The sequence below is a fragment of the Osmia bicornis genome, chromosome 15, assembly GCF_907164935.1.
Source record: "Osmia bicornis bicornis chromosome 15, iOsmBic2.1, whole genome shotgun sequence".
NCBI classification, from domain to species: Eukaryota; Metazoa; Arthropoda; class Insecta; order Hymenoptera; family Megachilidae; genus Osmia; species Osmia bicornis.
In genome coordinates, this window is record NC_060230.1 from 1,735,097 (window position 1) to 1,762,681 (window position 27,585).

At 48.2% G+C, this 27,585-nt stretch overlaps 1 protein-coding gene across 11 annotated transcripts; it reads left to right on the top strand.

Moving 5' to 3' along the window:
* Positions 1–105: 105 nt before the first annotated feature.
* LOC114878753 (zinc finger protein 608-like) lies at positions 106–27,008 on the top strand. Of its 11 annotated transcripts, none has more exons than XM_046289065.1 (5): positions 106–508; positions 15,290–18,910; positions 20,717–20,840; positions 20,974–24,087; positions 25,235–27,008. In XM_046289065.1, exons 2-5 carry the CDS (start codon positions 16,250–16,252, stop codon positions 25,303–25,305), a joined length of 5,970 nt encoding a protein of 1,989 aa, XP_046145021.1. In that variant the 5' UTR covers positions 106–508; positions 15,290–16,249; the 3' UTR covers positions 25,306–27,008. The 11 variants fall into 11 exon arrangements, with proteins under 11 accessions (XP_046145021.1, XP_046145028.1, XP_046145018.1 ...); XM_046289072.1 differs by lacking the exon at positions 106–508 and adding an exon at positions 901–923; XM_046289062.1 differs by lacking the exon at positions 106–508 and adding an exon at positions 4,969–5,458.
* Positions 27,009–27,585: the final 577 nt, after the last annotated feature.

A 27,585-nucleotide genomic window follows, 5' to 3' on the forward strand; every position in this document is an offset into this window, starting at 1 on the left:
CCTAGTCAAATTCACCGCTATATGTTATAATATTTCAACTTTCTGTCCTGTACACGAGTCACAGAAACCAGAATGTATCGTTACATAATTAATTATTCTAATTTTACTAAACAATTTATCTATCGAAGCAACGTTAAAGGTAAAACGGTTTTCACGCGTTAAGTCGCTCGTTTGATTACGAGGTGTTTACAGCAATTCTGTAAACGCACAAGTGGAGGCTATTGGTTCGCGAGTTGTCATTTTAATCGTGTATTTGTGAGAAATTCTACTTAAACTATGTATCGTTGTTAAATTTTAGTGATTTTTCGTTGTACCGTCATAACCTCGTAAAAGTGCATGTGTGAAACAATTTATTATAGTGCGTAATTAAGTGTTCTTTGTGTCGTGTCGAGGGTTAGTACCGGTTGCTGAGTAAACCGGTACATGTCGAAGGGGAAAGTTCCTATGAAGTGCGAGAGATGTCACCACTAAATAATCTAAAAGAACTTCCGTTGTTTGGAAGGAAACGGTAAGGATCGTTTATTATTTTTGTGTTTCCGTCTTTTAGACGACACTAGAATTTAGTGGTAAATAAATTCGACTTCCCTATGAATCAATTATATATTTATATATTCAGCGTCGAAACGCTGCCAGAAAATTCAAGTACACGCGTACGGAATATAAAATGCTTGTAAAGCAGGTAGACGAGTAAGAAAAATAAGTAATATATGAAAGTCTAAATATTGGTCGTTGGTCGTTTCTTCGACTGCATAGATATTCTAGTCGAACGTAAACGCAATTAAGCGCGTCGCGTCATCGTTAAGGTTCCATAATTGCATTCGCGTAAAAGCAATTACGACCTCACTCTCGGCGACGAGTTATTTGGTTTGGGTGAAACAGATAGCACGGCTAACTTGTAAACACTATACTCTGTACTTTACTCGGTACGTATATTTAAATTCAGAAATAAATTCTCCGAATTCTGCGACTCGATATTCTGACGTGGGTGAATAATTTAGTAGCGGATGATAGTTGTTAAAAAAATATTTTTGATGTGATTGTTTTGAAACGACGAGAACTTGTTTCGTCGAAGTAGGAGCGGTGATCTCCATTCATAATCTTCGCTATAGGTACGAGGAAATATTTTCTTTCCAACTGGAAATCGCTCGTAACACACGTAGGACACTGAAAGAATTTTCATCTCTTCCCGTTTGCTTCTATTTTCTGCTGGTTGCTGTTCTTGAAAACAACACAGTGGTAGATAAGTAGAAGGGCATTGATAGCCGAATCGTGGGGGATCCGAGCGTGGGGTGTATCCTAGCAACTTACCAAACCGCTAGAGGGTAGTGGTTCAGTAACGTAACTACCGATCTTGGTACCTGTCGCATTAATAATTTTGATCGTTGCCTCGTGTTTTTACACGGGTACGTATACTAGTAAACAGAGCGATAAAAGTGACAAAAAAGCGATAAGGTCCGGTTCACTTTCGGACGCGTGTCAACATGCACGTTTATATGTTTGAAATCGAGCAGAGTGAATTCTAGGAAAATTTTATTCTTTTTTTATTACGACTATAAGCCAGAGTCATATTTGGTATTTTCACAATATTTCTTACCGATTCTATCGCGGTCGATCGCTTTTACCTTTCAATTCCTATTTCACCGTTCCTATCGTAAACCGATACAATAACGTGTCACAATAATCGTTCGTTGAAATAAAGAAAGGAAAGAGGGGAATGAATAGGAAGGGAGAGAGTAGGGGGAGCGGAACGTTAAAGGAAGACGTTAAGTAGATTTTGGACATTTGTATAAAGCAATTAGCGTTTACAATGAAGAGGTAAGAAGCAAGTTTGAGCCCCGGGGGGAAATTGAAGCCGAGCAACGGGAATGAAAATACGAAATCGGTGTGCGGAGGTAGTAGATGAAAGATAGGAAGGACACTAGAGGGGGGGGACCAAGTGAAAAGAGGCGAGCAAGGGGGTTGACGAGACCACATGCTGCGAATACTCTTCTCCTCGCAATACTGTCTCTCATACCCTCACAAATCCCCCTTCTCTGATCTTCTTTCCCATCATCCAACCATTCGTCCCATTCCACTTTTCTTCTCCGGTGGACTTTTAGCCCCTTTCGGATGTCCTTCCGACGCTTCACCGACGCTCCTTGAACGTCCCACTGACGCCGAAGCGTGACCAGATTTTTTTTCCCCAAATCTCCTTACCCTTTTATGCCTTTGTCAGTATTTTTTTCTTTTTATTCCCTTCGGAAACCTCTTGATCCTTTTCGCTTTATCTTTGTTCGTTTACCGAAAAATCGGATACTTTACCGTATTAATTATTTCATCGATGCGGGTACGAAGAGAGAATAAAGGCGATTTTGTTGGATTTGGAAATCTAAATGTTTCATCGATAATGGACTGGTCCCGAGGGAACGCGTTAAAAAAAAAAAGAAAAAAACGAGGAAACCGGCCGGGTAAGGGTAAAATAAATTTCGCGCTGAGGAACGTGCAACGAGAGTCGATCGCGAAGCGGTTCCAACCGACTCGAAGCCGGTTCAAATCGAGTTTTCGAAGAGACTAAATTTTTCGAACGAGAACATCTGCATCGAGAGATTCCACGTTATAGCATCCGCGAGGATCGACAAGGCCACGCCCATCCGGATATCGATTCGTTGACAACGTTGCTTTTCGCTCGTGCCTCGGACATATCAAACTTGAAACGAACATTCTTCTTGTCTCTCGTTAATTCCTTCCTTTCATTTTTCCTCGCTACTCTTCTCACTTCCCTCTTTTCTTTGTTTCGTTAAAATCGAACGAAGGAATTCGAAGCCGGCGAGTTTTCGTGTTCGTTCCAAAAAATTTTCAAATATTTCGAGACCTATGCGTAATCCCCGAGTGTCTTTGTCTCGGAACCGGAAAATCTTTATAGTCGCTGGGATCGGTTATATTTAGATTAGACAATAGTATAATCTTTTATTCGAGGAAACGTGGAAGGCGAGCCACGTAGACATCGCGCGATTTCTTTTCACGATCAAAACAGTAGTTTCGTCGCATCCGCTTATATACATACTTTATGCGCACGGCTGACCGTAAGGTATTACCGTTGCGTTCGTTCCCAATTGTCGGCGGTTAAAAAAATACGATGATCAACGAGTAGGAACAAAGGAGGACAGGGAACGATAAAAGGTTTTACAAAAAAAAAAAGGTGAAGAGATCGGAAGAAAAATTCGAGCACACTCCGATAATCGGAAGTCGTTTCATTCGGAGATGTTTCTCCTATCGATCGTTACCGATAATGGTTTCGCTTATCGAAAATACTATGGTCGCTTGATTTCTTCTTCCTATTTGTTTTCGAACCGTTGCACGTGGCACGAGTCGACGTAATTTTGAACGATCGTGATATAAAATTGATTCCTGTCAAAAATAACGTTACAAAGCGAATTTCGACGACGGTTTTGTTTCGAGCCTTTAAAAGGTCAAGTTCCTCTAAAACCATCGTTAATGAGAGGGGAAAACTGCTACGTCCGTTTGCTCTTAACCACGAACCACGTCGTACGGTTCATTATGGGAACTAAGAATCGTCGAGGAGAGATGGTACTTGAGAAGAGCCGACCGAATGAGCGAGCGTGTATGCACGCGAGCGAGTAAGAACAAGTGAGAATGGAGGGGCTGAAAAAAGCAAAGTAGCATCGAAGCAGGGTGGGGAAGTTACGACGAGGAAAGATAATAGGAAAGAAAAAGAAAGAGCAATTGAACGACGAAGGAAAAGAAAAATGCTTCCGTATCGGCTATTGTCAAACGTACATTACGTACGACAGTGATCTTTTCATTGGTGGCATACGATATACCGTATTACGTTTATCATGCGCTAAGCATAGCGTCGAACGAACTTGAATTCGTTTAATTTGTTTAACTCGAAGCCCGAGTGGTAATTGTCGATGACAAATGCTCAACCTTTTCGTCGATGAAGCTTGATACGCAAGATTGTGCAAAAAGCACGATGAACGTAGAATATAAGAAAATAGAATGAAGGGTAGAACATAATAGACGTGTAAAAAAAGAGAAAAGAGAAGGAAGTTTATTTCGATGTTTATACGTATACATATACATGCATACATGGTACATAGAGAGCCGGCAACCAGGGCTGCTTTCAGCAAGGAAAACGAGGTGGAGGTGGCGGAGGAGGAGGTAGAGAAGGAAGAGGAAAAGAAGGAGAGTCCCCAAGCTCCTTCGGGCTCGTTCGTGTTCCTTCGTACTTCTCCAAGCTCCTTCGGCTTCTTTTCTTCTTTCCGGGTTTTGCCACGCTCACCGTGACACCACACGGCCTTCGGTAGAAGACGACGGAGGACGCCTGTGCAGAACCCTCGCTCTGCTTCTAACGGTTGGCCAGCACCGGAAACCAGCAACCAGGAGCCCCATCCTGACGATTATATTTTTCTCAATTCGATCGTCTTTAGACTACTTATCGTTTCCTCGATGCATTTACCAATTCAAAACCCTCCTTGGTACGGAAAATAATTACATTGTCTCGATACGATACGCTATTCAACGTTCCTATGCATTATTCCGTGCCTCGGTATCTCTAAATTCAAAAACACGAACGTTTTATATACGATAACGTATGCGGAGGCAATTAAAACGAAGATACATATCGTAAAATGGTTGAACGATAAAATTCAAACGGCATAACCTTGTAGCTATTCGCGTAACGTTTAGCTGAAACTATGAATCGAACGTTTAGAACTTTTGCAGCTTAAAAGGAGTAAAACGAATAACCGTAAATGGGTATACGAGACGAGAATACATTTTCATACGAATAAATTGATGTTTATTCGGGAAGTCGTAACTAAGGATAAAAGTAGGATAAAGTGTTTTGCAAATTACCAGGTTTTATTTACGACGAACGACGGAGAAAGATTTGTCCTCCTCGAAATACGTAAAGTGGTAACTGGAACGATAGGTACGGTCCTGGCCGGAGCTAACCGAATACGGTCGAGGACGCCCGATCTTGGTGGAGGCTCGTAGCCATGTGTTGCGGTCTGCCGTGAGTGCTTTCTGACAAGGGAGGTGCGGTGTCTGCGTTTTTTCTTTACTCGTAGCAGACTGGAAAACCGCGATTTTTCGTGGTACACCGATAAAGTACGCGTTACCGAGGAATCGTTCGATCGTAACGATAAGATTCGGGTGTGCCCGAGTACTGGGAAAAGTCGACCTTTGGGAAAGAAAGTGAGTGTATTTCTCGCGGCGTCCGCTGAACGGGACGACGAAGAAGGAGCTGCTTCGTTTCTCGATGTGTACGCGAGTCTGTACTCGATAATGTGTGTGCGTGTCTGTGAATGTGCGTTTGTAATAGTGCTCGATCGAAACGAATAGCAGCGATTTGGAGCAATCGAAGACCGGTAGACGTCGACCAGCGTAGAGATCGAAACGGTTGCATCCAGTGAAAACGAAGAAAGAGAGAGTGCGCACGATAATCGTATCCTCGGTAACTGCCAGATAGAGACGCGCAGGGTGCTGCGTGCAAACTTTTTTTCTCTCTCTCTCTCTCTCTCTCGCTCTCTCTCCTTCTTTTTCTTTTACTTCAAAGCACCCGTCCTCTCTTCTTTTTTTTCATCTGTTTCCATCTTTATCGATACCTCTGTCTCTGTATCTCTTGCGTGTGGTAGCAGGCTGAGCGCGCGAGCAAACGGAACAAACGAACCAGTGCGCACGGGCATGCTCGTTTCTGTATCGGTATTACCATTCTGTTCGTTGTGTTTTGTGTATTCTCGTTGGGAAGAGGATCGTACTACGGACGTATCTCTAGTATCGTAAGAATCGTTGGTCGATCGAGCGACACCGATTTCGTGAATTCCTTTCTCGTTTCCCTGCAGTTTGTCGGCCAGCTCTCGAAACGGCTCTCGAAACGGCTCTCGTTCACCCGTCGAGAGGATTCCTGCAAACCGTACGGTTCCTACTCCGAGAAAGTACTACCACGTATATGTTCGTTCCTGTGTCGCGTGTTGTTCATGTTTACCGAGTGTGTAACGGAAAAAAGAAGTGCTGTTCCCCTCGCCCCCTCTCCTTATTTCTGTGTACCTGCGTCGAAAGATAAAGTGCCGAGCATCGAAGGAAAAAAAGAAAAAAGGAAAAGAGTGCACGATGAGGGGAAGGAAAAGAAGGCTGGTTAATTATTAGGAAAAAAGAAAAAGAAAAAGGAAGTGGAAGGTGAACGCGTAAGGTGGATAATCGAGTTGTTCAGGATGGTATTAGTGCACGGTGCAGTATTTAAACGTATCGAGATCTGCTCGAGTGATTCGTCGTTGTCGTCGGTTGCGAATGTGTACCGTGCGTGACTTGTATAGGTGCGTGGGAACGGGGTCGCGAGGTGAATTTACAACGCGTCACGAAACACTCGGCATCGCCGGAAAATTGATCATCTTTCTTGGAAGTGGATTACCTTGCGGAATACACTGCCCTCGATGAATCCGTACGAGTGGTAAACGGATATATCGTGGAAAGGACGCGTTACTTCGGGCCCGCGTACTTCTAGTCGTCGATACGCACGCACGATGGTAAGGAGCTGGTACTTCCGTCGATTCGCGCAACTTACCTGGCCCGGTGTACGTGCGCGCGTGTTACATCGGGCACGTACCTACTTGCCATTAGCTCGTGTCCGAGTCGGTGTCGTAGCGTACCGCGTGTGCGTCCTTACGCGTTACGACTTCGAGTTGTTGGAAGCTAACGAGCTAACGCGAACCCGAACCCGAACCCGAACCCGACGCGTTCTCTTCTTCGGCGCCTCTTTAGTCTTTAGAACCGGTATCCCCTGCTTCGCGGTACGATCCCTCCATTATTTCTACCTTTTATTTACGATGCGATTATTCTTTCAGCTCTTAACGTCGTTTCAAGCGATACAAATCGACACCGTCCCGTACATTTCTTTCTAAAAGTATTCGGTGCTTCGGTGTATAGGAGTTGCCTCTGAATTGATTAATAGATCTTTCGAAAAATCATCGGTCAGATTTGCGTTAAATAAGCAGAAAAAATGTAGAACGATCTTGCTTCGCCAAACTATTTATCACTCGACGCTGATCCGGCTTAAAATAACCGGAATAAATCACAAGGTTTCTATATCGCGTAAACAGATGTAACCGTTTTTCGAGCGTACGATTCACGGAACATCGATAACTCGTAGCTGATTGCCGATTATTCTACGTTCGCTGATTTAGCCACGTAACTTGACTGCCATCGCGTCTATATGTATATGTAGAACGTTCACTGGAAGATAAACAATGACCTCGTTTCCTTTTACGTAATAACGAAATTAACGTACATCTCGGTGACGGTAGCGAAACCGTGGGATTAGCAAAACGAATCGGTCGTGACTGACGGAGATGATCGTAATTGCTGTTTCGCGCGCGCATCGTACTATCGTAAAAGCATCGGTACCGTCGCGTCCTCGTCTCGGTGTTAAGGTACAGGTGTTTGCGTAACAGAGATCGAAGAAGGTGTGCTGCGATTGAAAAATCGTCTTACGATCGTGCGTTGAATCGATTACGAGATGTATGTAACTTTATGCAAACGATGCAAACGACGTTTCGCGGTTTGTTCTATGAAACGAAGAAGATGGGATATTTCAATTAATTCGCATCGTCTTGACCGACATTAAACGAGAACGTTTTGTCCGGAAGTGGTAAAACACACACAGACACTCACGTGGAAGATAGAGCGGTGTGTACATACGTACGCGTCGGTATGCGCGGAGGCTACGCGTATAGTTGCGATAGGATCGTCTATTGTCGGTTTATAACCGAGATAGAGAGAGAGGAAGAGGTAGAGGGAGAGAGAGTGAGAGCGGTGAGTGAACCCAAACGATCCTCGTGGAGAGTAATTAGCGGTCGTCGTCGGTGGGGCGGCATCGTTGCCGACCTCCAAGTGTCGTTAACGAGCGGTTTAAATGGTCGTTCTCTTACAAGAGAATGGGAAATCGATGCTCGATCGATTTATCTCGATTGCCACTAGTTCCCCTGACTTTCTTCCGGCGTTTCAACCTCGTTGAAACGCGACGCGACACGACACGACGCGTCATAGTTACGTGTCCATTTCGAGACGTTTTCATCGCCCGTTCCCGTTCACGATTTACGTACATGTACGATATATCGGGCTCCTTCGTTTCCTCGTATTCGTAAACACTCGGCACGCCAGTTGGTTTAGCTTACGAGACATTGTACGATTCGATGAAACGCGTGCGAAAATAATCTTATCTATCTTTTCTGGGTCGTGATTCCTCCGCGAGCCGGTATTCCCTTCCATCTGTTTCTTTTTCTCTCAACTCTTTCGATAATATCGATGTTATGAATTTTATTCTATTATACATACATATAGAAACAACGAAACGTTTCGCTCGTAAACGATCAAAAAACGATTAGAAACACGCGGTTTCTCTTAATTAGCGCGAACGATACGCGTGTTGGTATAATCTGGAATTGATTGAACGTCTGACTTTAGACGCACGGTCATCAAACGACCGTTGTGTTTGCAACGATAACCCCTGCTTCGATAAAATCGTCTCCCCGTGACGTTGCTGCGTTATTATCCGTTAAAGCTGTAAAAAGTAAAATGAAAAAAAAAGGAAAAAAAAAGAGGTTGGACGTTAAAGGCAAGCTTTGGTAGTCGTGGTTCTCAGGAGGGGGGCTTTTGATCGAGACTGTACTGGATGAACTATGGAAGGGTATCTGGCGTAGAACTAATTGTCCAGAAGTATAGGATGTTTGGCCGTTTAAGCGCGACGATACTTTAAGCCGAGTCTTTTTACGGGAAAAAATAAAGTGTACGCTTGGACCGGTTCTTTTCCCGTTGACGCGTTTTTCGCGGTTAGGCAAAGTGCAGTCGCATGGACAAACGTACGGTCGAAGCGAATCACGGCCAATACTTTCCCAGGGCGGAATGTCGGGTCTACGGGCAAGCACAAAATGGCTGCCAGCAGGAACGATCGACCGTGCGTGCGTGCGAGGAAGCGAGTCAGGAGATGTTGTTTCTTCTCCTTTACCTCTCTCTCCTGTTCCTTCCTACGTATACACGCGAATACGCGTACACTACGTGCACACACGTACACGCTCTCTCTTTCTCCCTTTGCCTCCCTGCTCCCTTTACCCTGGTGCTCTCTTGTATCTTTTCTCGCTTACACTCGTTCGCTTGTATATACGCGTTCCTTTACCTTTTCCCTTTAACCATATAATATCTTTTTTCGTTTAGGTTGCAGTATCACCCCGTTTGCCCTCCACCTTCTCCATTCTGCTCCTCTCTTCCTTTTTCTTCAGCTTCTTTTTTTTCGTGTTTCTCGCCGTCTTTTCGCTCGGATTGTCTCTTTCTCGTATGCGAACAGAGGATCGGCGTTCGTGTGAGTCGAGTTATAGCGTAGGCAGAAGCTTGTTTTTTCTTTTTTCTTGCAGTTTCACCGTCGAAATCATCGGAACGATACCGTTTTTCGTGTCCATCTTATCCGACTCCCGATTTGTATTATTGACACATGACGTTCACGGTTTAACGATGAGAAATTTCTCGTTATCTCTACAGGAATTTGATAATCTTTCCGGTGATCTGTGCCGTTATCGGTGATACCACGGATATCGTTACTCCCCCGAGAATCCGCGACTTACGGCCTCGTATTATTTTTTTGCTATTATAAACAATCGTAAACGGCGAACGTGTTTTTTACGCTTTTTAGTGGCAGGAGTAAAGTCGAAGTTGCGAGGCAATAGCAGGCTAGTCGCGAAAGAGAGGTAGTGTGTCGGTGTAGCGTGGCAGTGAAACTCCGGTAGAAGCGTGTAGCCAGCGGTGCCAACACACGACCGCTTGTGGTTCTCGCAACGTTCCACGATCACCGCGTACGTACTAATTGTGTGGCGTAACCAGCCGAGCTACATTGTTCCGTATCGTGTATATAGATGACGTGCACGCGAACCTCTCGATCGGAAACGCGCGCTCATTTTTCTTCGAACGTCTACGACCTCGTATCAAATTAACCGGTACGTTCCTTTATTCCGCTCGATTCTTTCATTTCTCCACCGAGACAGAATAATTTGATAAAACGTCTTAGATCGTCTCGAACAGTCTAATTTCGTCCCGTTACGAGCGCTTCTTTTTCTCTCCGGAAGCGTAAATAGCACAGAACCGACAAATTAACATCTCCCAACGGCAATGACCATAAACGTGCAACGCAAACTGTAGTTAACTTGAATCTTTTTTGTCCAATTGTGTCGCGATGAGAAGAACCGGTAAAGTAATTAATACCCAGAGACGTTGGGATATGTTATAATCAAACAGAGTAAGACGATTATCGGATGGTCGATTTTAAATAAAGCATTCAGTCATAGATATGATCGATACGATACGATGCGATACGACACGCGTATACACGGTCAGACACGTGTTAATTGTAACACCGATTTCTGTACGATCATCGTTCGAATAGATGCAAATTTATCTTGCTATTTAGAAATTATCGATACAACGCGATGAAACATTGAAACGATTTTCTTTTTTCGTTTTTTTCAGATAGCAATTGCCCCGCTTTCCGTTTTATTATTCCGCGTTCGTCGTTATCGTCGTCAAATTATTAATACTTTAATTGTAGTCAATAACGGAGATATCGATAATCGGCAAATCGAAAAACGCGTATAAAAGATGGAGAGATACGATAATGATAGAGAGGCCTCGTAATTTTATGTCCGTGCAATACGAGCCGTGATATCGCGATTTCTGTTCGTTTTGCGTCAATGTTAGTCGCGTGTAATTGAAAAGCACCATTTAAAAGTGATTAACGTTAAACGGTGCGTTTAGAAGGTATCCTCTGGATTGGTTTCGTTTTTACGAGGTATTCGTGACATAATCTTTCTATCTTTAACGATATTGTTCGAGGCCAACGCGTTTCGAACGAGGAAAGTCAGCGTTTTAAGAGAATAGAAGAAAGAGAAGAAAGAGAAGAAAGAGAAAAAGGTGATGGAGAAGCAGAGGCGCAAAATGAGGAAAATAGGGGACAAAAGCTTGGGAGGGTAAGGGTGAGAAAGGTATAAGAAAGGAAGGAAAGAGGCAGACCGTGAAGAGAGAGAATGGGAAAGATGTGTACGAGGGCACGATAGAATGAATACAGAAGGGAAGGCAGGTAGAGCCGGTGAGCTTATAAAACTCGAGGAACTTGTAACACGGATCGAGTTCTGCCAATGCTATTTACCAGAAGCATCGAATCGTCGACAAGCAGTAAAAGTTTTGTTTATTCCTTTCCGAAGTGCTAGGATCTTTATGCAAACGATAAAGATCAATTTTTTTTCCTCTTAAAGAAAAATGTTTATTCAGGATACATTTTATCGTCTCGCAGTCGTTTGAATATCTTAACTCCGTTTCGAATGTACAAGATTTGACCCGATACCGTTATACAGGGTGTCCCATCATTCCTATAACACCCGGAAATGGGAGATTACTGGGATGATTCTGAACAACTTTTTTCTTTACCTAAATGTTGGTCGAAGTTTCGTTTTTGAATTATTAATTTTTTTGTTAATCAAGCAACATTTTGGTAAAAGAAAGAGTTGTTCAGCAAGCCTAATTTCCAGGTGTTACAGGAGTTACGAGACACCGAGTAGAGACGAAACGATCGTGGCACGGTTTGCTTTAATTTCTCGTCGAATGTTTTTTTCGAAGGTGAGAAAAGAAAAAGGAGGTAGAAACAGAAAGGGGAGTAGGTAGAAGGTTAGTTGTTCCCTGAAGGATTACGCCAGTGGTCGGTCGTATCGGCCGAGCTGGGTAGGAGAGAACGGTGATGCCTCGTTTCTCCTCCTCCTCGCTCTATTCCACTCTTTTCTTCTCTTCTTTACTCTTCTTTATTCTTCTCCTTGTCGGAGGAGCTCACCTCATCGTGTCTCGGGCCGTTTCAGCTCGTTTCGCCTCACCTTACATTCGCCTCGCCTCGCCTCGCTTCGATAAACGCCAACTGTTCGAGCCACATTGATGCCGGTGTTCAGCCATTTACTAGAGAATGCTATCGAGGATTGGCATTAATTTTTTATCGTCGATCAGCGGTGTTCCCAATGCGTAGCAAAACATTTGCTACCTTTTTCTCCGACCCGCTCGTTCAGCCATCAAAGTCGTTTACGAAATTTTTATTCGACCAGGAAAATCGACTTTTTTTTTCCCTCCCCCTTTCGATTCACTCTGTATTCCCACAGAATTGTTTGCCTCGGTATATTAAAACGCGATACAGAACGCATGCGCTCTGTTCTGAAACGCGAAAACGTTTCTCCGTCCTTTGCGCCCATCTCCTCTCTCTTTCTTTCCTTTTCCTCGCAACAATCGTCACTCACGGCATTACTTGCCCGACACGATAGATACGTAAATGGGAATACGTGCTCGGAATAAAGTTCATCGATGCTCTGTTCATCGAACGGTGGATTCTTCGAACAGTTTTACCGCGCCATCCTCCTTTTCCCTTTGCTATTCCATTTCCTCCGTTAACGATCGAAAAAGGTTTAAAAACTCTCTTTCGCTCGATCGATCACCGATCACTGGATGCTTCTTCCACGGACGAATCCGTCGTTTTCAATTTAACGAGACGCGATATCGATAAAGAAGCTCCTCTCCGCGGATCGTATAACGGTGGGAAAACATCGAGGCTAATGAAAGGAGAGCCGATGTTCGCGTTGAAACCTCGCGAAAGAAGGATGGAACGGTGATAAGTAAACATCGGTAGGATTTGTCTATCGATCGCGACCGATGTCGTTGCGGAAAATTTCAATCGATTTTCCAGGGAACGATCAACGATAACGGGACGTGCCTTATTTAAATTACGCGACGTTTTCCATCTCGTCACCGAGAAATTGCGCGCTCTTCTATACCGTTTAACGCCTTGTCATGAAACTGGTTTTGTTACGTAAACGTAGTAACCTCAAAGTTCCTTTCTAACCGATTACGAGACACCGTTTAGGTAGGTTTATCTCGTTATCGCGTACTCGATCGTTGCGACGATTATCAAGCTTCGTTTGACCGGAGAACAACGCGTATTCGAATGTGGTAGAAGAGTTCGATAGAGCGAGGAAACTTTCCTTTGCCCCGGTATAACGTTTCGTAAAACGCTTGCGAATTGTTTCGTTGCTTAGATTGCTGTTTACGAAGAGAGAGGGAACGCGTGCTGCAAGCATCGGACGCACACGATGCACACAGCGATCGCAAACTTTCACGTTTCCCACTCGATCTCCGCCGATTCCTATTTCCATGCATCTCTTCGCGCAACACACCTTCGGCAAACTTTTTCAGTCTCGCGTTCCGCTTCGATTTACCTTGCTTAATAACCCCGTTGTGTCGATACGACGGGTCGCATCGCGTTAACAAATTGATTCGAGGGAGACGTACGCTCGATCCTCTCGACGACGAAACGTACGCAACACCGTGGCGAAGCGGATAGGCACGAGTGCGCTTAGGTTCACAGGGCAACAGACAGCTATTGTATCTAGTCGATTGTTCGACCGGTCAAGCGTACAATCATAGGCAATGGTAATTGGTCGCGAATAGCGAGAGTATCGGTAGCGAGAAGGCGTGTTGGCGAGGAAGGCTACGGAAGGGTGAGGAAACAATGGCCTCTGTGAGAAGCATAGGTGAACGATTCGAGTCGATGCAGTTGGGAAATTGGAACGACGATCGTTCTTATTTATTTACTTTTAACTCTTCATGCAGAGGCAGATTTTTCTTCGAAACAAATGATTGAAACCGCGGGAAACGCGGCTCGTGGACGTGGTAGGCGTTTCCGTCCTCGCTATAAATCCGAGTTAAACACGCTAACTACATCGCGAGACGTAGAACACGATCGACGAAGCGAGTCGCCAGCTGTGGGCAGAGGTTGCCTATACTCGTGGAACCAACTCTCTCCCTCTCCTTTCGTTACTCAATGAAAACCCGTTCGTAGCTACGAGAATGAAGGTGGCACGAATGGTAGAAGAGGAAGGCTGCTGGCGATTCGGTGGTCGGGGATGCAGCTTAGCTGAAAGAAGGAACGGGTGTTACAAAAGGGTTCGGAAGGAGAGCCGGATAAGGGAAGGCTAGAACAATTCGAACGTCGAAAAGCGGAGCGAATGGTCTAAGCCCAGCGGTCACCAAACTACGGCGCTCGTAGAGAAATATTACACGATAGAGAAAAAGGCGCCCCAAGTTATCGGAATCTAACCCAGTAATGTCTCTCGCGTTGTCCCAATGTTGTTTACACATGCAATGTAAATGAATGATTTCAATCCGGGCCCATTTCTCGAAAAGTTTGGTGACCACTGGGTCTAGCCGAATTGATCGTCAGTGTCGAGTATACACACGGTAGCGAATAAAAGAACTATCACGTTCGTTCTTTACTCGTTTAACGGGAGGTAGTAATTTCATTTGCGATAAATCAGCCATTGTGACGGTAATCGCCTCGTTCGCCAGCGGAGCCATCAAGCTGGAATACTCGCTTCTCTCGCAGCTCCTCGGTTCGCACGAGTTTGTAAAAAGCCCGCGTTCACAGTTGGCTCGAATTCAATCGAAAAATAATACGCCACACGCGAAAAGACAAAGGTTTCGAAAACGTAGTCACCGCTGCTGGCAACGTTTCCGACGGAATCGAAAGCGCGAGGAAAGTCGTTGCCGTGCTGGCCAAAAGATACTGCGAGTTAATTATTTTTCGAAACAGTCGTCGAAAAAGTGAAAAAGTCGCGTTAAATATATTTAGAATACGTTTGGCTTCGTTGGGATGGCTTCGTCGCTATTAAATCTCGCAGGATCAACGAAACTCTAATTGCACCGTGTTAACTTTCATTGCTTTTTCAAATCGAGAAGAGAAAGAGAGAGAGAAAAAGAGAAAGCTGGACGTAGCGATAGGGAAAAAGAGAATATGCGAATAATTTAGGCTTTCTCGCACCGTTGACCGTCCCAGCTAGCGACATCGACGCGAACGCCGACGCGATTGGATCGGCGCCAAATGCCACTGGTAAAATTAATCGTTCCCTGACACGAATTCCTCTCTAAGTGGGAATATCAATTTGTAAGAAACAAGGAGCGATGAACCGATAGAATCGGTTGCTGACACAATGGAGAAGGAAGGGAAAACAAACGGGGGTTGCTTTACCGCCCTTCGTCCGAACATTAGATTTTGCGATTTGATTGTTACCTCCTCCTGCTTCGTCTCCTTCTTCCTTCGTTTCTTACTCCTTCCTTTGTCCGGTTTATCGAGTAGGATAGAGTCGCAAGCGACGAAACTTATAAAAGATTAAGCGGATCGCACAGTACGCTTGAAGGAATCGTATTTTTCTTTTCATTGCAGATCGAAATTATGCCAGGCAAGGGAAGTACCGTCGCCGTTTTAGCGCCAAGTTGGAAGGGGAAATCCGGTTACGAGTTAACGCTTGGTAAAAGGACCAAAGGAAGATTTGTCGAGACCGCCTAAAGAAAGGATATACCCGTGGAGCGAATCGGTGTCGTTAGTGTTCTCGGGCAACAACGACGAGCGGATACGACGCAAGTGAAACGAAAAGAAAGAATAGGATAGAATATAAAATAAAATAACATAAAATAAAATAAAAGAACACATCGCGATACGATGCGAGACGCAACGACGACGAGCGACGACTAATTACGATGTTGGCGCGAGTGTCAGGTAAAAGATCGGCGCGAGTGTAAATTGGTGATAGTGTCGCGACGGTGAAAAGTGTCGTTCAGAGGACGGAGAAGGAAAAGGAAACGACGGAGGAGGAAGAAGAGGAGGAGGAAGAGGGAACGACGATAAGGGAACACAGCGTGGCGAAAAGAAGAAGAAGGAGGAGGAAGAGGCGAAGGTGGGGGAGGAGAAGGAGCAGAGAAACGGAGAGAAGAAAAGGTGAAACGAGGAAAAGGGTACGCGAGATCCTTACGCGAAGGGAAAAGGAATTCACGGGGGTTGGTACGGTGATTATTTGGTAAATAAGAAGGAGAGAGGAGAGGGTGAGAACGGGGCGCGAAAGGCTGTGTGAGCGAGAGAATAGTTTGAAGAAACGTAAGAGCGAGAAAGGAGAAGCGAAGGGAAAGGAAAGGAAAAGGGGGAATTTTCGTAATATTGGTAAATATCGGTGGAGAGCAGCCGCGAGACGATAAAAGTGATGTGTCCGATGGACGTGGCGCGTGTTGCGGGTGGTGGTCGGGGTAAAACGGACGCGTGTCACGCGTGGTGTAATTGCTTGAAATCGGTGAGAACAGGCGGGCAGTCGGTGATCAGGCTGGCGGGCGCCGGGGAAACGTTTCAAAGGGCATGGCGACCACGCCACTAGGCGGTCGCCTCCCTAACGTAAACCGCAAAGGACCATCTCCGTTCGTCGCTGCTAGCGGTGCTGGCAACAACATCAACTACAGCAACGCTAACGGCACCACCGGAAGTAACAACAACAACAACGCCAACAATTACAACAGCGGTGGCAACATCGGCGGTGGTAGTAACGGTAATCACGTTGGCAAGAGCAACAGCACGAATAGCGAAAGTTGTACTACCAATAAGAACAACAACAACAACAACAACAACAACAATAATAACCATCATACCAACAACAATTACGTTAGCCATCGCAACGGTGGTTACGAGAACGGTGGTAATAACGAGAAAGTCTGTGGCAATAACGGTAACGATATCGGCAGCAGTGCTAACAACAACAACAGCAGCACCAGCAACAGCAGCTGCGGCGGCAGACACAACGGCGGCGGACAAGTTGGTAGTAACGTTGGAGGCGGAGGAGGAGGAGGAGGAGGAGGAGGTGGTGGTAGCAGCAGCAGCAGCAGCAGCGGTCACGCGTCGAGAAGCAAGGAACGCGGACTAACGGGAAAGGATCATCGTGATCATCGTGATCATCGCGATCACCGTGATAATCGTGATAATCGGCATCATCATCATCACCACCACCATCATCATCATCACCACCATCATCACCATCACCATCATCATCAAGGTCGCGATAGGTCCTCGTCGTCGTCGTCGTCGTCGTCATCGGGACAACAGCGCGAGTGTAAAGCAAGCACGGTGGCTGCAAACACCGATGAGCTGGATCCGGCCGCGACGAATGCGACCAACAACTTTGAGTACGACGATAACGAATGGGACATTGGAATAGGAGATTTGATAATCGATCTTGATGCGGACATTGAGAAGACGAGGGACGAGAAATTGAGCTCAGGGACAGGCATGGCTTCAACGCCTGCCTCGGCAGCATCGGCAACCAATACCACGAATCATCATCACCATCACCATCATCATCATCAGCTGCAAAATTCCGCAAACGGCTTAGGCTCCTCGAACTTGTCTTCTTCTGTGACCTCAGCTAGTCCAAACGGTTGCGGACAGTCATCGAACTCATCGTTGTCCTCGTCGTCGTCGGCGTGCGTATCTTCGTCCGCGTTGTCCTGCTCCTCGTCGTCTTCGTCGTCGTCGTTGTTATCCTCGTCGTCGCCATCGTCGTTGGCGTCGTCCTCGTCGACGTCGTCCGTGTCGTCCGCGTCCTCTTCCTGCGGCCTCAACTCGTCCGGCCGATCGAACAGCCCCGGCCACGGTCACGGCCACGCAAGCGGAAACGTAAACGTCGTAAGTAATAGCGGCGGTAGCAACGGGTCCGGCAACCCGAACGGTTCCTCGTCAATCGTCGTAACGGGTTCGGGCAACAAGCAACAAAGCAACAACGCGGTGGTGAGTGGTGTGAACGCCGCCGCACACACAGTAAATACTGGTAATCCCGGCAAAATGGCCGTTGAACACTCGGCCACCGTCGACAAAGGCCTGAAAATGAAGATCAAACGAACGAAACCGGGCACGAAAAGCAGCGAGGCGAAACACGAGATCGTGAAATCGAACGAAATCAACGGTACGATGTCGTCGCAAGAGAGCGGAAACGGGGGCGGTTCGGTATCGTTGACCGGTTCGTCGTCCAACTCGGGGCCCACGGCCGGCGGCTCGTCGGCCGCATCGGCGCTTGGTCAGAACGCTCAGAACTCGGAATGTAACGCGAGTGGAAGCGGTGCCGGTGGTGGTGGTGTCGGTGGAAGCGGTGGTGGTGGTGGTGGTAGTGGCGGTGGTGGAGGCGGCGGTGGAGGCGGTGGCGGCGGTACCGGTGGTTGCGGTATCGGTGCCGGTGGAAACGGTGGCGTCGGTGGTCCCGGAACGGCCACCGGCGGTTCCGCTGGTGCCGGAGGTGTCGGTGGTGGCAGCGGTGCCGGTGGACAATCGTCTTCCTCCTCGTCCTCGTCGTCCTCGTCGTCGAACAAATCGAAACCGAGTCATTCGACGGGTTCCGGCAGCGGGACCGGAGGCACCACTTCCTCGACCGCCGGTTCCAAGAGAGGCTCGAGCGGACATCGTCGGGACAAGACGCGGGACAAACACGAGAAGCCGCAGAGCAACCACGCGATCGCGCAACAGAGCAAGTCGGAGATGAATGGAAGCGCGAGGCCGAGTAGCGGAAGCGGTGGAGGCGGTGCTGCTGGAGGAGGCGGCGGTGGTGGCGCTGGTGGCGGTAGCGGGAGTGGCGGCACGGGTGGACAGAGTCAAACATCGAGCGGTCCGGGTCCGGGACCGGGGCCTGGGCCAGGGCCAGGGATCGGAAACGGGGCCGGGGCGGCCGCGCAATCTCAGGGACCGCCGGCGGCCGCGACCGCCCCTCAACAAAGTCAGGGACCACCGCCGAGCTCGCGGACCGGCTTTTCCATGTCTCAGGGGCCTGGTCCACCCACCAGTTCTGCCACGGCACCCTGTCCACCCCCGAGCCCGGCAAGCGCGACCGCCGCCGGTCCTGCTGCCAAACCTGAGCAAACCAAGCTTGCCTCGGTGCCCGGTACCGGAACTCCGATCACCACGACGCCCGACGATGCCATGGATACCGCGGCTAGTCCCCCGCCTCCCAAGAAGCTGAAGACTTCCGTATCCGAACCAAAGGTAACCCTTTGCACCATTCCTTTGCGATCCTACGCTGCGCTGCAATTCGATTCGATTCGATTCGATTAACTAAGCGCAACCTGTTCTCTCTCTCTCTCTCTCTCTCTCTATCTCTCTCTCGCTTTTGCACTCTACTACTCCTTCTCCTGTACCTACTTTTAGCCTTTACAAACACGTAGAATTCGGTAGGTCGCGAGAACGTGAAGAGGTGGTTACCGCTGCGAGACGGAGACCCGGCTTGGGGACTCTGGGTTGCGTTGGCTTGGGGAACGGAAGCGGTTCGGGTATACGCGAAGGGGGTGAAATCAATACTCTGCGGTCTCCGCCTCCGAGAGAGCACACGGCCGAATACATAGAGACACAGACACGAGTGTCGACGAGACAACGCGTAATGGGGCCGATCGAGTTGTACTCGTCCTATCGTTCTATCGTCAAACGCGTTCATCCATCTCTCTGCTTAGCTTTTTTTCTCCCGCTTTTTCCTCTCCATTCCTATCTTTGTGCCTTACGACCCGCGCGTAGGAACGACACCGGCTCGTTTTTTCATCGGTTTCACTAACAACTCTGACGCTCGACGAGAGGTCTTTCGATAAGATCGTGCCGTTTAATTTGTACGGACTATCGCGTAATCCTCATAGGTGTAGGGTTGTTTTAAAAGTTCACTCCGCCCTTTATCGCTACTTTTTTTTTTCACTTTTCGGTTAATCGTTGGACGGTCGAGCAACGGTAACGAGGTAAAGACTGAAATTGAGAACAAAGAGTCGACAGTCGAGGGTAAGAACGTAGCAGCAGGGTATAAATACCTCTCGGGTCGGGAATAAGAGATTACGATCAGACGAAAAGGTGGTCTGTCACGCGACCAGCACGGATTTTTCGAGTTAAAATCCACGTAATCGTCGTGTACGCCCATTTGACGCGTGTTTGTCGTCGCGATCTTGGCCGACCCTACACCGAAAACGGACGTCTCCCTTTTTGCTTTCGGCGATTGACCGCGTTCTAACGCAATGAAAAACACGCAGAGAGCGTGACACCAGCACCTGTTATCCCTACTCGTTAGATAGGTAATGGAAAACGGGCTTTTGCTTCCTATTGGCTAATCCAAGCCGGTCCCTCCATCGTTTTCGCTAGTCGCTCGACCGCCAACGAACAACCGATCCATTCCGATGCCGTTCGTTGAATCGAAAGCAAGTCGACCCGAGACGCTTATCGAGCGAGCGTAAAAGTTGTAGCTCGCATAAATCATCCTTATCGCGATGGAAATTATGCGGTGCGAAGTACGTCGCGTGACAACGCTCTACTCGAGCTAGCTGGCTAGCTAGCACACCTATTAACGGAATATACGCGCGCACACGTGCTGTATTTACGTCCGGCCTACCGATTGCACGTGCAGACTCGCCTACAGGAAAACGACCGATTTGCTTTTACACGAATTCGTTCGATCTCGCGTATCTTGTGACGACCCTCTCTACAAATATCCAAAATGTTGGAATTCATTGCAAACAAGTATCTCGTGAACACGTCATGGTAAATGGTTTTCTAAAACGCTCTCCTTTCGTACTTGGTATCTCGCTCTTCCTTCTTCCTTCAGAAAGAATTGTACGTATCGTACGTCGTATGGAACGTACGTGGCTGCTCGGTCTAGGGCCTGCGTTTCGAATCGTCGTTGTTAACCGATAAGATTATCCTGTCTTTTTTTTTTTCTTTTCTTTCCCCTTCGCGGAGTAAAAGAAAGAGAAAAATGTTTGAAAGCATGCGTGATCCTGTGAATCAAGATGACGAACGTTAAAATCACGTTTGTCGTTACAGGACATGTCCGACGTATGCGTCGGCACTAGCGTGGGGACCATTACCGAACCGGAATGTCTGGGACCCTGCGAGCCTGGAACGTCGGTGACTCTCGAAGGCATCGTTTGGCACGAAACCGAAGGAGGTAAGCGTTCCCTCCTCCGCTTTCCCCCAGTTCGAGCCGTCCCGAAGTCATCCTTGTTTGCCTGCTTCTGATCACGGAAGGGTATAGGAAACTTACCTAAGGATTATGTTGGAATAAATTGTTTCGACCTTAGGTGTGCTGGTGGTGAATGTGACGTGGCGAGGGAAGACATACGTGGGTACGTTGCTGGATTGCACTCGCCACGACTGGGCACCGCCAAGGTTCTGCGACTCGCCAACGAGCGATCTAGACGCCCGGACGCCAAAGGGGCGCGGCAAACGCGGTCGGGCCGCGGCGAACGCGACACCCGGCAACGACCTGAGCAACTTTACGGAAACTAGGAGTTCGGTGCATAGCAAATTACGAAACGGTGGCGCGAAAGGACGTCGCGGTGCGCAAGGTTCACCGGCGGCAAGTCCTAGTCCAGCGGCGTTCGTACCCCCGCGACCGGATCCAGCTGCGAAGCGGAAATCTCGCGGTCCCGAAGAAGAGGATAAGAACAAAAGGCGAGCACCGCCACCGACGCCTCCGAGTGGCTCACCGCCGGCGAGTCCGGTGCTGCTCGAATGCCCGGAGCCGAACTGCAGCAAAAAGTACAAACACATCAACGGTCTAAAGTACCACCAGAGTCACGCGCACGGCTCGGCGGACGACGACGACACGAAAGAAGGAATCACCAGTATGTCCGAGAACGACGAGAGCAACATCGAGGCTCCGAGTCCGGCGACACCGGTGAAATCGCCTGCCGACAAACCCGAGGGAACCCCACTCAGGCCGGCTAGTCCTCCGACCGGCAACATGCCCCCAGAAACGCCACCTCCCCCGCCTCGAGTCGCATCGCCGAGCATAGAATCGCCCGCGCCTGTGTTAACCTCGGACAAGAGCATCGTGAAGCCAGGTGTACTCAGATTCGGACAAGACGATTTGCCCGCGCCTCCTCCCTCGATACCGACGTCGACGAGGCAACCGTCGCTACAGCAGCAACAGCAACAGCAGCAATCGTCGAATCAATCGTCGTTGACCGGTTCGAATTCGCCACAAAGTCCGAGCCCTCGACCCAGTCAATCTCCCAGGTCCGTACCCTCGCCCCATCCGAGCGTCAATATTCCTGCTCCCTTGAATATCCCCCAACCGCCGCAACCGTCCCAAATGTCGCAGCATCCGCAACAAAATCCCCTTCTGCAACCCAGTCCGCAACCGTTGCAGGCCGGTCAACCACCTACGCCGCAACAGCAACAACTTCAAGCGAGTCAGCAGTTGCAATCGTCCGTACAACAACAACAACAGCAGCAGCAGCAGCAGCAGCAACAACAACAATTACCTCCCGCGCATCAGCTGTCAGTGCAACATTCGTTGTCCGCGCCACTTGGTCAACCGACGCAAGCTCACGTGGTGCAACAGGCTGGATTGCAGCAACAATCGCAACCGACCGGTTTGCAGGGTATCGCGGGTCAGCATCCGGGACTTCAGGGTCTGGCTAACCAGGTATCGCAGCAACAACAGGCTGCCACGCAACCGGGCCATCCGGGTCAGGGTGTACAGTCGCATTTGCAGCAGTATCAAAGCGTGTCGTTGCACGCTAAAATGCCGCAGTTTAAGGTCAAGCCGACCGCGGCTCTCATGCCCGAACAGGACAAGAGCAAAGATCCGAGGGCATCGAAGCCTCAGGGATACAAAAAGAAATCGAGGAAATCGCCCGGTGGCAGTCCGCATCCTTCGCCGTTGGAAGCACCGATCGTCGACGCCGCCAGGGAAGACGTCCAGAGTCCGGCGTACTCGGACATTTCCGACGACGCGGCGCCCGTTCTCGAAGCGGAACCGGCCGACAAATCGAAGCAGGGTCAGGAGAAGGACGGGAAAACAAGCACGACCACGCATCTGCCCGCTCACTTCAGCATGTACCCGTATTACGGGCAACCGCCTTACCTGGTGCCGAGCGTTCCGGACAGCAAGCCGATCGATCAGAAGCCGAGCGATTTAACGCCGAAACAGGAAATGAAACCGCTCAACATACCGCAAATGTCGAGCATGGCCAGTCTACAGGGTGTCGTTTCGGAAAAGGAGAAGAAGGAGCTGAGTCAGTCGGTGCCACAACCGCAACAGCAGTCGCACTATTACGGTGGTTACGGTGGTTACATGCCACCCGGATATCCCTATCAGACTGCGCAGTCCGTATCGCAACAGCAGCAGCAGCAGCAACAACAGCAGCAGCAGCAACAGCAGATACAGGAGCAAGAGATGCACGAACAGAAAGCAAAGATCAAACAGGAGCCGCAATCGCAGCAGCCTAGTTTGAAGGACAAGCAGCACGAAAATCATCAGATACTGAAAGAGAGCATCGAGATGAAGAGTCAGATGAGCCCGTACCATGTGTATCACGGGGGACAGAGTCAAAGGAGCGCGCCACCGCCACCGCCACCCGGCCCGATGCAGGACGACCGAAGGTATTACCTGTACCCGAGCGATCAGAGGCGGAAGGAAGAATCGAGCAAACAGAGCCAACAAGCGAAGGCACCGCCGCCGAGTCCGAAGCATCAACCGAAACAGGAAAAGCCGCAAGATTTAGGGAAAAATGAGGACTCGAAGAACAAACAGGAAGGGGTTAAGCCAACGATGGAGACGCAAGGACCTCCTCCGCCTCCTACTTCGCAATACGCTTACATACATCCGGGTTACATGCAACCGCAACATTACGGCGCGTTGCCGTTCGACCCGGGTCATCCGGTTTATCGAGGACTCAGCCCGATGTTGGTCCCGGGACCGTACTCCGGTAACCCGTACCTCCATCAGTTACCGAGGTATCACGCGCCGGAGGATCTGAGCAGGCCACCCGGCGGCAAAGCACTCGACTTGCTTCAGCACCACGCGAATCAGTATTATTCGGCGCACAAGATACACGAACTTCAAGAGCGTGCGCTCAAATCCCCGACCCCGAAAACGTCCGCGGCTTCGGCGAGTCCCTCGTCGGCGGGGCCGACGCCTTCGCGACCGCCGAGCGGGCCGCCTAGTTCGGTCGCGGGCCCGGGTCCACCGCAGCCTCAGAACCAACAACCGACAGCGAAGCAACAGAATCAACCGGGGGGGCAGCAATCGCAGCAACAACAAGCGCCCGTCGACGCTGGGACCGGCACCTTGGCGAAAGACAATAGATCACCCCCGCCCCAACGACACGTGCACACCCACCATCACACGCACGTGGGCCTAGGTTACCCTCTTTTGACCGGACAATACCCCGCCCCTTACGGAGGTAAGCCTCTCGTCAGACCCTGACAGTAAGCATTTAGCCGAGTCGTTTGCGTCCCTTCGAAATACTCTCGAAACTCGGCCTTTTACATTTCCCTCGATTATATCCTACGCCTACGCTCTCCTCCTCGCTCATTTTCCTTTGCGGTTCGCGCACCCCGTTCTTCCCGAAACAACGCGCGACGCGCGGTGCACCGGTTATCCGGGACGGCAGGAACGGGTCAAGAGACGCGTAACGCGCAACGACGAGAACGCTCAAACGATACTCTTTTTCTTACCCACAAATCCTCCCCCAACTATCGCTATATTTTTTTACTCTTTCTTCGCTTCCCTCTCCCAATGATACACGATATTAGTGCACGCGAATGTTCTGCGTTGAAAAAGCGACAATCTATCCGTAGATAATCGAAATTTTTTCTTGCACTATTTGACGTGTCTAAGCGTTAGGACGAAATACATGTATATATAATTCACTCGGGACGAATAACTTTAGTCATTTGTATAGTTTGACGATAATTGATTAGTTGTCGATGAATCACGGGCTAACTTTTTTTTAATTCTATCGCGACACGTGTACAGATGCGTGCGCACACAAACACACATACACACCGAGACTGTGATAATTGCTGCTGATCGTTCAGTGTCCGTATGTACATTTCCTTCCCCCTCTTCCACGTCCGGAGACTGACCACCTTCGCACGGAGCATCGGTACTCGAGCGCGTTCCTCGGGCTCTTGTTTTCTCTTTCCTGTCGCTTCCGGTGCGTTGCATCGTTCTTCCGCGATTGCTAACTCGTCGTCGTCGGCGTCGCTGCGCGATACTTGGGCTGTGGAGTGGCACGAAATCGCCGAGAAGCGTGTTTTGAGCTAAAAAGACATCATTTTCTTCCCGTCGATGAACGCGAACATGGCGCAGGAGAGAGAAACAAGCGCGTGTGCGATCCTAGAGAGACAAGGATAAAGAGACGAACGAATGTACAATATTAGATCTGTATCGAGAGAAAATGAAGAGACGTCGAGGGTGTCGTTGAACGCGTTCGTAAATGCGAACGCGCGTAAACGACGCTCGATGCTCGGAACAGTCGAACGAAACGATGCGATGGAAGAAAATTAATTAATGGCTCGGCATTTGTTTGTGCATGTGTGTTGCAGCGGCAATGCTGGCGAGTCAGCAGGCCGCCGCGGTAGCCGCATCGGTGATCTCGCCATTCCCGCCCAAGTGACCCGCGGCCCCCGGTCCCGTACTAGCTGCCGGAACAACCGGACCCACCTCCGCACAAAATCATCATACGCCTCATCATCCACCACCAGTCAGCGGTGCGACCGCCGCGGGACATCCACACTCTGCCTCCGCTGGCAGGCAACCTTAGGATCGCCTCGACAGAGAGTACAGATAAATTCGTCGCTGCTACCTCTTCTTCGATATCGCTCTCGCATGCTCGCCGCTCTTCATCAGCCTGTACACCACACCGGTTCGCCAGTCTGCCAAACAGCCTATCGTCCTCGTATACCGGCCTCTTACCGGATCTTTTGTCGACACCGGCATCGTCATCCTCGCGATTTCTCACCCATTTTCGTCGTACCTCTCGGATCACCGTCGATCCTGTCGTTTCGTATGTGCCTCGTGTTCCGAGAGAACAGCGTTGTTCCGACCCGAAACGAACCGAGTCGAAAAGACTGCTTGCCTACCGAGATTGCTGTGTTCTTTCTTTTAAGAATCAACTTTGCGACGATGATAGTAACAGTGATGGTGACGGTGACGGTGAACAAAGAGATAAAGCGAATCGCGAATGCGGCCCGAGAACGTTTACCGATATCAAAGTAAAATGTAGCATTCGAATAGAGGTGGTAGATGCGTAAGAAAACGTTGTGGTTCGTTGAAATTCGGACCGATGCTGCCTGTGGGATAAGGAAGAAATTTGTACATCCGCCGATTCGCAGACAAACGGAGAACGATTCCGTGCAAGACGAATTCCACAAACGGACGAGCTGCATAGCGGAGATCTCGTTACGTTAGACTGACTGATCCTCACTGAATGGTGGTTGAGGGAGAGGAGGAGAGACGATCGTAGTAAAATTCCTCGTACCGCGAACCTTGTAGTAGGAAAATATACGAAGCTTCGACGTAACCGCGAACCAATTCGATTTTTCTTCGATGCGAGAGAGCGTGCCTCGAGCCGATGACTTCGCGCGCTCGTCTAGTATCGAATCGAGGCAACATTTTTATTATTGCACTTAGAAGAGAACGTAGAAGAGCGTGTGCGAATGTTTAAAAAAAGGAAAATTCACGCGCGCCTGTAAGCGTGCGTATCGCGTATTTCGCGCCACTCGATACGTATTTATACGACGTATGGGAATACGTTCGATCGAGAACGTTGTGTATAACGGTAAAATAATAGATCGTTGTATTTTATTGTATAAAAAAAAAGATTGCTAATCCGCAGACACATTTTTCTAGAAAAAAAAAAAAAAATAATTCTATTAATTCGCGAACGACACGATTCTTAGACGATTTGATTACCGATTATTATCGATTAAGAAGTATATAATGTCGGTGAACGATATCAAAAAGTAAAAAAGAAAAAAAAATGGAAAAAAGAGAAACACGATGATACGTGTCGCGTAAGGTCGTGTACGAACGAAAAAATGAAATAAGGATTCTAAATAACGATAACGCGGCGGTAAGTGATGATTGTACATTGAATACGCTAGAATGCTATTTGTTTACTAAAATAACAGTAGTTAATGTGGTGCGAATTTTAGTAAAGTGCGAGCGAAAGTGTAATTTTTGTGCGCTTGTATGTATGTGTGTGCTTGTACGCGTGCATCGAGCGGGATATAATGTGTGCATGAAAAAGAGAGAAGCAAATGAAACAGATAAGACTAATTAACGAAAAAAAAAAAAAAGAGGGAAAAGCTACTAGGATATACATACATATGCGCCACGGTGATACATACACGCATAGTATCATGGCGATTACCTAACGTTAGTTCAGTAACGATTATTATCATTGTATCTTTTATTACGATTATTCATTAATAATTATCGGTTCCATTATTTTATCATCGCGTCGTCGCTAAGAGAGATGAAAGCGTTGTACGAACGATTGGTAAAACGCGTTGCCAAGAATCGGGAAAATAGTTTTATCGTGCCGTGCATAGTGTTGCAAAATGCCAAATAAAGTAAAAGAGAGCAAGGCGTGTTTTTTAATTCGAACATAATAAAATGGCGATATTCGTTTAGCCGAAATTGGCGGTGAAAACGGCAAGACAACCGTCGTCTCAGTTTTAATGAGGCGCACTCGGAAATAAGGAGATTCGGGCGGGCTTTATAATAAATGCTGGTGCTGTGCTGTGATTTTTATAAAAACAAACAAGAAAAGTGGTCAGATAAAAAAAAAACACGAGATAAAGATGAGAGAGAGAGTAAGATGATAGGAGAGAAAAGTGGAAAAATCTTGACAAATTTTTATGAAAATATACAGATAGCCTAAGTACCTGGA

Excerpts from the sequence above, each read along its gene's own strand:
- LOC114878753 (XM_046289065.1), top strand. The coding sequence starts at position 16,250 with ATGGCGACCACGCCACTAGGCGGTCGCCTCCCTAACGTAAACCGCAAA. Across the intron at positions 20,841-20,973 it reads TTGGCACGAAACCGAAGGAG|GTGTGCTGGTGGTGAATGTG; the intron begins GTAAGCGTTCCC and ends TTTCGACCTTAG. Across the intron at positions 24,088-25,234 it reads ATACCCCGCCCCTTACGGAG|CGGCAATGCTGGCGAGTCAG; the intron begins GTAAGCCTCTCG and ends TGTGTGTTGCAG.